Genomic DNA, 14,314 nt, shown 5'->3' on the forward strand with positions numbered 1-14,314 from the left:
CATCGTATGGAGTGCCTGTTCATGTTTCTTTGTCGTTGGCCAGCATTCTGACTATAATTATAGCCTTATTATTATATTACTTAATTATTATACCTTTTTGTTGTTTTAAAATGTCAGCCATGTTAATCAAATAAGTGAACAAAGACTAAATTCTGGATGTTCCAAACATGCAAATCACATTAAGTCATATCCACAGATATTCTGAAACAATACAAGTCAAATGTACAAGTGCAGTATGATCGATTTACTATATACAGATGCAGCCATTCAAAGTGAGCGGTACAGACACGTACCGCAGGTAATTGGCTGCGGTGTCGCGTATCATGACGTAAGATGACGCGGGGTACCGCGGTGCGTGATTGGTTGACCGACAGGGGCACTCGTGGTCCGTTGGTCTGTCGTAGAAAGACTTACTGTAAACGTCTTTACTGTGCCCGTTGTAGATATTGAATTTTACCACTGAAGGGAAATCTTAGTAGCTGAGCATAAAAAGAATAGGAGCATACTGTAACGCGTGTGAAGGCCATAAACGATATTAATTTTGGAACATAAACATACAGTATATAGCTGGTCTTGGTACTTTAAAGAAAAAAAATACACACCAGTATTCCATTTCTCCCTAAACATTGTAAGCTTCGAAGTCTTTAACTAACGTGATACCGGAGTCAACAAGCATACTTTTAGAATTTGATTAAAAGGGAATATAATATGGAATCGCGTATCTAAAGAATTTAATAACGGTATTCGTGTGCTGCGACAGGGCTGTGTAGGGCTGTTTCGCCTGCCTGTTCATGCGAGCTGTCTTGTAGCCGACTGGTCTAGGTGCGTGACTACCAACTGGCAGGTTGTGTGTTCGAATCCAGCTGGTGCTGGACTTTTCTTTTAACAAACATTTCTTCGAAAAAATAGAATAGCGATATTATGGACAATCAATTGACTTTTATATTTCAAAATATCGCAACATGATCGATATTTGCGATATTTTGAACATATCTTCCCTTCTGACAGCGGTTCCTGCTTCTATTGTGTGTGTGTGTGCAACAGAGTAAATTTTTATAGAGAAATGGAGGCTGGACAGTATGCGTTACAATATAAACATTTATATTGATTTAAGTCGTGTTCTGATTTAAATCGCAAACGCGTGTTTAATTATATGTGTTTTTTAATCATAATCAGGCTAATGCATTTCTACATTTTCTGTATGAACCAGCTTAGAGGTTAATACAGAAAGACAGCTTGTGTTTAAATTGAGTGTAAGGTAATTTATGCTTCTAAAGTCATGGTCAGCATTTATTATTGTACTGTGCTGTAAACTTTTTCTGTGCCTAGTCACATTATTTTATAGCGTTTTTATTGCGTTATTAAATCCGGTGGCGCTGTGTGTTAGTTTCCTGACTCCCATTATTTAAACTGCGACACTGATCTTTCATCTCTAAATAAACTTTATTTTATATAGCGTTTTAAGCGAATAGGTAATTAGATTGCTCATAAACCTAATCGCCTTTTCTACATAAACACAGCGTGATTGCTCTCTGAAAATGCTTTTCCTTTATTTTTAAAGTAGGCTCAGATTTCAACTATAGATCGTATTATTATAAACTTTCTTGGAAAAATGTATTTTATGTAAACCATGTTTGCTATTAATTCATTTAGGGCTAAAATACGTTCATTGTCTTCCAATCGAGTCGAGTTGACATTGGAAGCCTGCCACACCCGGACTGTTAAACCAATGCATTAGCACGTCAAAGCCCATTGAGGGTATTGAGCCAGTATTGGCTTTAGTATTCCCCCCCTCTCCCCTCAATTCAATTCAATTCAAGGTGTTTTATTTGCATGACAGATGGGTACAAGCAGTGTTGGGTATGTATATTGTAACGCTTACGGCAGACAGGCACTGTGTAAGAGCCGGCGCACCGAGGGAGCGTCTGCATTTATAACTTAGTTTTTAAAATTAGTCAAGCAATATGAAGCATCTCCTTTTACTTTTAAGTCCCTTAAATACATTGAGCACAGCTTTCTCACCACTTAAGATTGCTTTTGATACCATCCTTACACAAAGCAGAAGGGAGATCTTAGTGCCTGAGCATAAAAAGAATAGGAGCATACTGCAACGCGTGTGAAGTCCATAAACGATATTAATTTTGGAACTTAAACATACAGTATATGACTGGTCTCGGTAGAAAACATACACACCAGTATTCCATTTCTCCCTAAACATTTTAAGCATCGAAGTCTTTAACGCGATACCGGAGTCAACAAGCATACTTTTAGAATTTGATTAAAAGGGAATATAATATGGAATCGCGTATCTCAAGAAATTAATAAAGATATAATTATATTCATGTTGCAAAAGAACTGCAACGGACATAAAAACTCCCTTGCTTTTAACAGAGCGTTCCATAATTTCTAACTACGAAAATTCCAGGTGAAAGGATTTGTAAACATATTTTGTTAAAGCAAGTCAGTTTTTTCCGCAACACATAAAAGACATTTTTCCAAGAAAGTTTAGCCTTTGTCACTAATGAAACCACTAAATAAAGACATAAATATAGAAATCTTAAGATTTGTTTTATTTAATGTTGGTAGCAGGATGAACTGTCAGAGTGTATATTTTGTCGCAGAGTTGCTGCAAGATGTTAACAGTGAAAAAGGTATTTAGAAATGAGTTATTTCAAGATGAAAATTTTCAGAATAATTGCAAATCTAGCAGGATAGAGAAAGCACAGAAAACTGGCAGTTAGATTGATCAGATTAGTATGACAAGTCATTTAGCAAAGGGAATGAGAAGAGTGACAAACTAGTATACTTTAGATCTTTTTTTCTGAACCAGGGAAAATCTGATCATGTTTCCCTATAACAATAATAAAAAACTTTATTTGATATATCACCATTAAAGGTGGCATCTCAAAGCAATACAGTAGATGTAAAAACAGATAAAAGGACCACAGATTACAAAGTAAATGCATATAAGAAAGACAAGCAGTTAGAGGTGCTACCAAAATTAGAAAATGAAGCAGATACAGACACTAAGTCTTCTGAAAAGAAAGGTTCTGAGGTTAGATTTAAACTGGCCCTGGTGTGTGTGTGTTTGTGTCTGTCTGTCCTGTGATGGACTGGCGCTATGTCCAGGGTGTATTCTGCCTTGTGTCCGTCGCTTACTGGGATAGGCTCCAAATCCTCTGTACTGGATAAAGAGATTAGAAATGGATGGAAGTAAAGGCACTGTGTGGATGGAACTATACACAGTGTTAGAAACCCACTATGAAATGGCAGCATCTCACTGAGAATAAAACATTTTATAGTGCTGGCTTAAGGAAACAGCCTTTCCACCTCTCTTGCACATCAGTATCCATACCTAGTTATTTAAACAAATTGTCTCTAATTATAAACATCTTAATATGCTGGCTCTGTGGATCCGCATCAGCTATGTTTGCCCATTCCTTCAATTCATGTGCATCCAACACACAGTTCAACGCTAGCAACTACACAAAATCTAAAATATGAGCTCTACTTGCCACTTACAATACCAACAGTACCAGCTAACTTTAGTAGTGACATTTTCATGGATCTTTTTAACAATAAAATTTACAACATCAGACTTCAGACACAATTAAACAGGCCTCAAAAAAGTCTGGTACAAACATTTTCAGCATGGAATAAACCTTTACTTTAATGGTATAAACCTTAAATGGATTCATATTCTCAATAAGATTTGGTGCTCAGTAACATGACTTAGAAAATGACAGAAGACATACGTATCATGCTTATCCTTCTATTTTTCATAATCGTAAACTCCTTAAGGCAGTTACATTTTCTCTGTTCTGACCTGGAGTTACAGAGAAATTTAAATTCTAATAAGAGATTTGTAATGAGGAAAGTCATACCAATCACTCATACCAGGATTTGCAATTACAATACAAATACTTTCTTTCTGTATGTGTTTATTTTGCAGTTTGAGTCTATGGCATTCCTTTGGGGGTCTATACTCCAAGGCATGACTTTTTTATGGGAACATGACATTTTTTTAAAGTCTTTTAATGCAAGCTTCATATAAACCCTTAGCAGTGGTTACTGTCTGGAGCAGGTACTTGAATGGCACAGATTCATTGAAATGATTCAATTTCTTTTGAAAATATTTGGGATAATACATATTCCAGAAATCACAGCCGTTGAATTATCCAGAAATTAATTTCTCTCAGGGTGTATTTAACCCCTCATGGATGGCATTGTATGAAATGAGTTTGTAGTTCCCCATTTGCCTCTATTATGAGATGCTGTGGACACTATTTTATACATTTTAGGAGTGTCCATAGGAAGGTATGTTCTAGAAAGAGTGAACTTCTGTTTTGCCATTATTTTTAATAGGGGCGTTACATGTTTACACTTGGTGCTCCTACTAGAGGAGAGGATATGATTAATCTAGGCTTATCACAGAAACTGAAACACATCTGGTTGGTGAGTCTACTGTGGGTAAAATGTTACTGGTACCGCATGTTGTAAAGCTCGGTATTTTCTCTCTTGGCCTGACTTTTTTTAATGTCTGAGTGTTAGAATCCATGTTGTTGCTGGTAAGGGAACGGTAGGTGCTGTGATTGACACAGTCAAAGCCTTGTACAGAGATACCATTGTAGCTGTTTGACAGTATTTTAGATGCCCTTAGTTAAAAGCATGGGAGGAAGTACTGCCAAGGGGAGGGGGGGGAGCAAGGATTTTTTCTTTGAGTTTGTGAGGTTATTTTTTGTTATATTGTGTTTCAGAAAGCAAGAAAATAAAATTTACTGTATGATAAAAAGAGAAAGAGCTGGAGTAGATCCTCAGATCAGTTTGCTACCAGCAATCAAACAAAAAAAATGGAAAGAATTGTCTCCTCCTGATTGGAACCTTTCTTACTGTCTTATAATTTATCAGGCTACCTTTTAATTTCCACTGAGAGAAGGAAGTCACTTGTCATGCAGCTATTTTATTCTTCATTGCACAATATGCTCTAAGTTAGCAAATGAAACATGAACACTAATTGAAATAAATCAAGAATACGATTAACATGAATGTATAAACATCCAAACTATACTTTATCACATTTAATTATTGGGTTAGCTTTTTATTGAGCCAAAATGTTATAAATGTGTGAACGTCTGTAAAATGGAAATATTTATATTTTTCTCTTTTCTGTTACCTGCCTGACAGCATTTTGTATCCCATTCTGTATATTACTGGAAAATATTAGACCCAACCTAAAGAATTCATGGGGGTAGTGGGACACAGTACTGCAAAGAGTCTCCTAAAGGGACGGAGCTATTAGTACTTATGTGTTTGAGTCTGGAGAATATAGTAAACTCTAAACATTAAGGGAATGCATGGAATCGGAAAATATAAATTGCATAGTACACAAGACTTAACTGGTTTTATTCTAGGAAAGAAGACAAGACTGAGTCATGGGACTCAGAGGATCCAAGGCTAGACTGAGTATAATAGGTTTCGGGCTTCTATTGTGACATCTACTGTAAATTACAGAAATGTTAAAAGTAAACAAAATAAAGTAACTAAAATGTGGTCTGAAATCACCCCTTTATACACCCCTTTTACTTCACTGGTGTCAGATATGAAAGGCAATAGTCTCCCGTTCTGTCTGCTGTGTGTTGCAGCAGAGGGACTCCCTGCAGCTGAAAGGGGCAGAGTAACTTGCATGCCCTCTAGTACAGTTTACACATGCACGACTTTAAAAGCTAGCAAGACAGGTTTCGATTCACATTAGCTGGCGAGCCTTGTTAAAAAAACGAATGATAATGTAACATGCCACTGTTCATGAACAAAGTTATACTGAGATTTCCTAAGATACGCGATTAAAAAATAAATAAATAAAAATTTGAATCTCCTGCGGAACACATTCCATAAGAATCAGCGGTTTTACAGTATATATCGCCTTTAAAGGTGGCTTCTCAAAACGCTTTACGGGATAAAAACAACCAGAACAGCAGCAACAACAATATTGTATTTCGTTGCACTTTGAAAACCAAGTAATAACTTAACTATACAGTACGTGCAAACGTTTCGTATGTTGCTGTCGTGAATGCCTGCGTACCCATAAGTATCTTATTTGCCTTGAGTCTGTCTACAGTATCTCTGTCCCACTACCCCCCTCTCTCCCTCAATTCAATTCAATTCAAGGTGTTTTATTTGCATGACAGATGGGTACAATTCTTGTTGGGAATGTATACTTTGATATTTACACCCGGCGCGACACCGAGGGAGCGTCTGCATTTATAACTTGGTTTTTAAAATTAGTCAAGCAATATGAAGCATCTCCTTTTACTTTTAAGTCCCTTAAATACATTGAGCACAGCTTTCTCACCATCCTTACACAAAGCAGAAACTGTCCGATGACTCACAGTACAAGTGGAAAGATTACAGATTTTAATCGTCTTTAATTTTGCCTGTGGAGTGTATCTTATTAAGCTCTAAATTGGATTTTGAGCGCGGTTTTTGACTTTTTTTTAATTGCATTTTGGGCGCGGACAGCACATACAAGGGTTAATGAACTGCGCCAAGAAATTTAAAATAGTATTCTTTAGGTGTGAGGGTAGGAGTGGACTGCAGCAGGCATAATCAGCAAACCAGGAAAACAAAGAACAGGACAGGTGAGATGTGTATCCAGAAAGCGAGTGATCAGAAAAAGGAAATGGAAAACGCAGAAAAAGGAAACGCTTTACAGGATAAAAACAATAACAACAGTAGTGGCTGAGCAAACGATTTTTTTTATCGAAATACAAATTGAGATACTGTACTGTATAATGATGTGCATGAACAAAGGTATACTGCAATTTTCCTTAGATACGCGATTAATGCTTCGTAGGAGGAGGCGGTCTTTTCCTCTTGTCTAACAGTCTGTCCACAAACAAAACATTCCTGTTAGACAAGAGGAATTGAAAAAAAACAATTTTGGCAATGAAAACCGGTGTGTGTGTCTCTCCCTGCTGGATGTCCCTCTCACAAACTGCTGAAGGAATAAAATAATTTTATTGAAAACGTGTTTGCGATTGTCTGGTATTTAATTTGGTCCCTTTTAACTGTTTTTCGATCTACTGTATTGCTTTGAGATGCCACTTTTAAAGGCGATATGTAAAATAAAGTTTTTTATTATTGTTATAGAGAAACATGATCAGATTTTCCCTGGTTCAGAAAAAAGATCTAAAGTGCTACACATAACTTTCTTAATTCGATGTATTTAAAGCAGTGAACTACTGTAGGTGTCACATAACATTCAGAAATACAATCACGTATTTGACAAATAAAAACGATTATAATCTAATCCTTCCACGTTTGATCCCAAAATCCCAAGAAATATAAATCTTGACGGGTAGAAAGCTATGCTGAAAGTTTATTAAGATACTTAGAAGACAAAGATACTATATCAATTTATGTTGCATTATCCTGATTATGATTAAAAAACACATATAATTAAACACGTGTTTGCGATTTAAATCAGAACACGATTTAAATCAATATAAATGTTTATATTGTAACGCATACTGTCCAGCCTCCATTTCTCTATAAAAATTTACTCTGTTGCACACACACACACAATAGAAGCAGGAAGCAGAAGCAGGGACCGTTGTCAAAAATGACTTAGAATCGATCATGTTGCGATATTTTGAAATATAAAAGTCAATTGATTGTCCATAATATCGCTATTCTATTTTTTCGAAGAAATGTTTGTTAAAAGAAAAGTCCAGCACCAGCTGGATTCGGACACACAACCTGCCAGTTGGTAGTCACGCACATAGACCAGTCGGCTACAAGACAGCTCGCATGAACAGGCAGGCGAAACAGTTCTACACAGCCCTGTCGCAGCACATGAATACCGTTATTAAATTCTTTAGATACGCGATTCCATATTATATTAGCAGAAAAGCTTAAAACTACCACTTTTTCACCCGCTATTTCACATGCTAGTTAAATACTTCGATGCTTAAAATCGTTAGGGAGAAATGGAATACCGGTGTGTATTTTTCCTTTAAAGTGCCGATTCCTGGAATCTGACTGGCTGACACCCCTCTGAAGTGGTTCCATAAAATCTGGTATATGGAAAAGAAAGCGTTGATAAATACAAGTGTCTTTTAATACACTCTTTGCTGTGCTCTTGAGGATCCTTGTGATATTTTGAGCTCTAGTTGAATGATAAGTGTCGCATTTTAAATCATTTTTGTAGTTAGAAATTATGAAACGCCCTGTTAAAAGCAAGGAAGTTTTTATGCCCGTTGAAGTAAAACAAAATGCCTGACAAAGTATGGCTTGGACAGATTCCAAGTGCTTGTACAAATGTGCTAAAGAAATTATACTTTGAGTATACAGCTTGTCCAAAGTCATCCATTATTAATACTATTAGTAATATCTTCAGTAAAGGCTTTGATGCATAAATATTTCTGATAAAGGTAGGTTGTGTACTTTTGTCCAACTGAGCAATCTTGCTTTCATAAAATATACCAACATTTTAATGACTGATGATTAACATGCTGTAATACACAGTTCAAAATTAAAGGCTCAAATGCTGTACATGAGAGGTTAAGCTCCCCCTGGCGGTTTTACAAGGCGACGCCGGATAGTTTCCGGCATGACGTCAAATGACGCGCGATTAACCACGTGATACTGCGTGACACCGTGTGATACCGCGACATGCCCACCGGGGTATGCCGCGAAATACCCCACCCATTTTGAATGGCTGCATCTGTAAATATACACTATATATACTATATATACATTCTGAATGTCTGGATCTGTAGCTAATCAGAGTACTGATCCAACTGTGTTTTGGAACTTTAAGGCAGTACTTAATTAGAGGCTTGATTGGAGGATTGGCTCCCTGATTGAAAGGGAGCCAGATGAATAGACAGGCAGCCCCACCTAGTCCTCAGGGGAATGCACATGGCAACCACAGGCCATCCAGCCAAGGTGTCACAGTATTCTTAATGATTTATTCAAGTTAATTTACTCCACTGTAAATCATTATATCCACCATTGTAAAGAATAAACATTCAAGAGTGGCTGGGTCATTCTTATCAGAGGTCATTAAGACTGCCTGCATAGTAAGGTACCATGGCATGAAAACAGAATTAAATGTATTGACTCCACTCTACCTGAATGAACAGGGAAGTGTTAGGCAGCAGGCAGCTGTAGTGAACATTCAAAAAATATAGTCCATAGTTATAGTCAGAAATGTAGTAGTATTCTTGAATATCCAGGGTAGTGTTACAAATAGCATGCAAGCATACAGGCATCACCACATACCCACGCACCCTCCGCACCACACATACTCAAGCACTAATTGATTGCTACTTTCTATTTAAACCCTATCCCCTAAATCCGTCTTAGCTCATCATTGAGGCTTTTTCTCAGCTAGAGCTACTCAACCTTCAATCCTGATTTCTAGCTCCCTCTCGACCTTTTTGATAACGACCTTCTCTTTACGTCCAAGACTTCTCTCTTGTTAAACGATTTGGATACCTTTGCTTTGTTTCAGATTTTTGTTCAACCACCTCTCCGGCCATGCACAAGGTCCAGCTAATTAACCTATGTTTGGGCATTACTGACAAGTAGTAAGTTAGTTGCACGCAGGTGGAACTGATTGGAATTAGTGGAACTGAGTCCATAGTCACAACAACTGATTGACAAGTGTAGCTGAGGTAATGCCTGTTGCTGTGGTAACTTGAGTGCATCTTCCAGTGCTTGGGAGTGAGTGGGTGTGACACTGAAAGAGTCCAAAAAGGAAGGAAAATAGTGGAAGGAACAATAGACTCCTTTTGTCTTCCCCCTCAGCATTTACAATCTCCACAGCTGTGACTTTTTCTTACCAGACTGTGTACCAGAGTCGGTCTAGGTAACCTGAGCATTATTTCAAGAGAAATAATGCTCAAGAGAGCTTGATGTGTTATTTATTTTCAAACATTTTGAAGTACATTTCAAACATTTCCTGTACTGTGGAAACCTCTTAAAGTCTTAAAACTTTTTCTTCTATTTTAGTGATACATTGTTATACTAAGAAAATTGGTTTATCAGGACACAGGCTCTCAGACTATTAAAAGTGTCACTGTAATCTAGAGTAAGCTGGGCTTTAGGGCCCAATAGTGAAATAATAATAATAATAATAATAATAATTGTTTACACTTATATAGTGCTTTTCTGGACACTCCACTCAAAGCGCTTTACAGGTAATGGGGACTCCCCTCCACCACCACCAATGTGCAGCATCAACCTGGATGATGCGACGGCAGCCATAGTGCGCCAGAATGCTCACCACACATCAGCTATCAGTGGGGTGGAGAGCAGAGTAATGTAGCCAATTCATAGATGGGGATTACTAGGAGGCCAATGGGAAATTTGGCCAGGATGCCGGGGTTAAACCCCTACTCTTTTCGAGAAACGCCCTGGTATTTTTAATGACCACAGAGAGTCATGACCTCGGTTTTACGTCTCATCCGAAGGACGGCACCTGCTTACACTATAGTGTCCCCGTCACTATACTGGGGCATTAGGACCCACATGGACCGCAGGGTGAACGCCCCCTGCTGGCCTCACTTCCAGCAGCAACCTTAGTTTTTCCCAGGAGGTCTCCCATCCAGGTACTGACCAGGCTCACACCTGCTTAGCTTCAGTGGGTTGCCAGTTGTGAGTTGGGCTGCTGGCCATAATCTGTTGTATCACGATGTGTTATATAGTTTTGTGTAATGTAATATGTTATATAGTTTTGTAAGTTGTTGCATCCATGTCTCTTGTGCAAGTCAATAAGTCAATAATCCAAATGGCACACATTAAAAAAGGATTGAAAAATACGACTTTTGATGTTTTTCCCCTTGTGAAATGGGTTGGCAAACTCACCAGTTGAGCTTTTACTGGTAGGCATGGGAACCTGGGAGTTCGACCAAAGGGATTGTCAACACTGGTGAAGCCTGGAATCCCGGAAGCACTCAGGGCTGAAGTGTGGCAGTTGTTGGCTGGGTGCCACAATAACCAAGGCCTGCTGGAGACATATCGCATCCTTATTACCAAGGTAGGACCCTGTTGAAATTCACATCCTTCTTTCGTGTGTTTACACAGAAAGAAATTCATTGTCATTGTGAGTGACCTTCTTTCCAAGATTAAGATTTGGATTCTTTGAAACCTGAGAGTCTAGTAGTTTGTGATCTGTCTCTGTTACTGGCTCAATGAACAAGGTACTAAATCTGTTTGTGCCCTGTGCTTCTTACAAGACGTAATCCAGATCTGTTTGTTGGAAACATAAGTTTTTCAGTTCATCGCCTTTCTGTTTTGTATGGTCTCTCTTTGGATAAATGCATAGGCCAAAAGACTCATTACTAAAGCAGCTATCCTCTCCTTTTTGGCTACGTGCCTAATGGCATGTTAGATTCAAACCCTTCTCTAAATGATGCTCTACAGACATTTCTATTGTGTAGCTGATTGCATGATTATAACTTTGTTACCTGTGGATGTTAAGGAATCAAAATGGCAGTTGCATAATTCCTGAAAGTAGCTGTGCATGCTAGTATGTTAATACAGCGCTGTTTTGGTTGTGCATTATGATCCTCAATATGATATCATAATGTTAGAAATAAGTAGCTTATAGGGAATAGTGAGGCCCAGTTTTCAATTTTAATATAGAGTGTAAATCATGCTAAATTATAATTTATTAAATAAATGAAATTGAAATTAAAGAAAGCTTTAGGTATCGAAATGGGTAGGCAGCCTAAGGCAGGTGTGCCATTATTTGGATTTTTAGTGCAACGAAAGAGGCAACAGTGTAATAAGGCATGAAGAAATTATTAAAAAATGAAAAAACAATGCTTGACTGTTCTGTGATTTTTTACAACATTCTACCAAATTAAAGCTCTTTGATGTTTGAAAAACTATTCATTTGGTTTATATACTGCATTTTTAACGATAGAGCAACATCAGTAGTTTCCAGTGTCAGCTTTTTAGTGTAATCACGTGTTTAGCAAGAGACGTGTCTGACAGTTTATTTACTTATTTGTTAGAATATATTGTGCTATTTTATTTTTAGGCTTTCTTTTATAATTAGAAATACTAAAAGACCTGTTTATATATGCCTTTGCGTCTTGCCTGTTATAAGATTTGTTTTAAAAGGTCAGTCAGTGGTCTCTTTAAATGTGTTTTTTTGTGAACACAGTTTGTGCCTTCAGCTGGGGAGTCACTCACACAGTAAACTGCATTCCCCTTCCTGAAATACATGAATTGGTTATAAATACCCTCTATACCTGCTCTTGTATTTCTTTTCATTTGCAAGATAAACTGCAAAAAAAAGATGAAAATGAATACCAGTGATGGGTTATTAAAGCTTATGTGAAAGTCTTATCTTTATTTTTGGCATAAATAAAGTCATGGAGATACAGAGAGGTCTTAAGAGACTCAATTCAAGTCACTGTCCAGGCTCAGCTCATTTGTTTACTTTGATTTCTTTTATTTTATTTAGAACCACAATTTATTCTTCTGTCATCTCAATTTGAAAGGATCTTTTGTTAGTCAGATTTACTGCTGTGACTGTAGAGGCAAATGATGGATGAGGAGTGCAATCTCGCATTCACCTGTGTCTCATGTACCCTGATGTTTCTACAGTGTCCACAGCAAAGTTGGCATCAGTTGATTGAATGATGCAGCCCTCACTGAAAATCAAAGCTTACAGGTGCCTGGCAAAGCAAGGATGTATGGGATACCAGGATGTGACGTGTGACAGGCCCCAACCAAAATTAGGTGCCTACAGGGATCTGAACACATAAAAAACTCTCAGTGCTTGAAGTAAAGGATTTTCACAGAATAACAGTGAAAAATATAATAGTTTTCTATTTCAACTCCATCTGCCACCTAACACCTTGCGGCTTTTATGTACCAAACATTTCTAATGAAACCCATGTCTTCATCTTCATCTGTTATTCAGATAACTACTGTAATATTCACCCAACGTGTTGATGTATTCAAGTGATTTTAGTTTGTAAAAGACAGATCAGCTGTAATATCAGTCTCTCCTGACCTGGTCTGCCACAGTAGTGGGTTGTGCTTGCTGTCTTCCAGAAATATACAGCAAGTGATCTACTCTTCCAGTGCTAGGCTGTTAAGGGGTAATTCTCTAAATTAAGTTATTTGGTATAGTCAAATTTTGTGTTTTAAAATAGCAATCCCCACTCCTTTTTACCTTTATTACCCTTCGCAGTATGTATCCATCATGCAGATGGGGCATAGATTTAAGTACTGTAACCAGACGTTCTGAATTTTATTGGTAAAGTTGCACACCTGGGGAATGTACAGTATGTGTGCATTGCCTGATAAATATTAAGTATTTGAATATTTTGAAAGATTTATAAGTACCAATCTTTTCCAAAATTGAAGCCGTACAGTAGCTACATATATGTAACCTAACATAAGAAAGGTTCAAAATGAGAGGAGGCCATTTGGCCCAACTAGCCCCTCAGTTGCTTATTCATCCAAGGATGTTATCCCACTGTTTCCAATTTGTTCCAATAATTTGCAGAAAGTAACTGATCAGAGAAACCAATATATTTACTATGCAATTATTTTTGTTAAATTCATTCAGTCAACAAACCCTGTGCTGGTATTTCAAAATGTTTTACCCATACTTTATTAGTGGTTATGTGAGCTAGTAGTCATTCATGTGAGTATCTCAGATACTCTTAACAGTATGTTGCCTACAGTATATTGAAATCACAGTAATGTAACTCAAACCTCTATTACTAACTCTAAAAACAAAAAAAAAAGATTAGATTTTAGAAAATAGTTTTTATTCCTACTTTCATGTTACCTAAGTGATGAAAATCTGTTTTTCTGTAGTAAACATTTGTGACATTTTAATTTATGTGGATCAAAAAGTGAACAGTAGCTAATTTCAAGGTTTTAAATACTTTTCTGGTTAGAAAGGTAGCCTTTCAATAGCACATTTATGAAAACATTATTCTTAATTTCCTGTTAGGGTGTGTGTAGTTAAAGTGGTCTGCAAATAAAACAGAAAACACAGAGTGCATATGATAGCTGTAGAGGTTATCTTACTGTTTTTCTAGCACAGTAATTCACTTACCTCCCACATTGAAAGAAATACATGGATCTTGCTTATGTTATCTGTTATATTTACTGCATGTTTTAATTGCCTTTCATCCATCCATCCATTTTTTAACCTCTTCTTTCAACTCACCGTCACAGGGGAGCTGGAGCCTATCTCAGCCACATCAGGCACAAGGCAGGGTGCACCCTGGACAAGACACCAGTATACATACAAAAACACACACACAGTCACACCAAG

The 14,314-nt window shown here is 37.4% G+C and overlaps 1 protein-coding gene across 2 annotated transcripts in view; it reads left to right on the forward strand.

Moving 5' to 3' along the window:
* rabgap1l (RAB GTPase activating protein 1-like) overlaps positions 1 to 14,314 on the forward strand; it is a 423,532-nt gene that overhangs the window by 101,894 nt on the left and 307,324 nt on the right. For both annotated transcript variants that reach the window (XM_088598822.1, XM_088598823.1), the window contains exon 13: positions 10,891 to 11,041. In XM_088598822.1, the coding sequence (XP_088454948.1) occupies positions 10,891 to 11,041 (151 nt within the window). The remainder of the gene's footprint in view (positions 1 to 10,890; positions 11,042 to 14,314) is intronic.

The sequence above is a fragment of the Lepisosteus platostomus genome, chromosome 11 (assembly GCF_059453375.1).
Source record: "Lepisosteus platostomus isolate fLepPlt1 chromosome 11, fLepPlt1.hap1, whole genome shotgun sequence".
Lineage (NCBI taxonomy): Eukaryota > Metazoa > Chordata > Actinopteri > Semionotiformes > Lepisosteidae > Lepisosteus > Lepisosteus platostomus.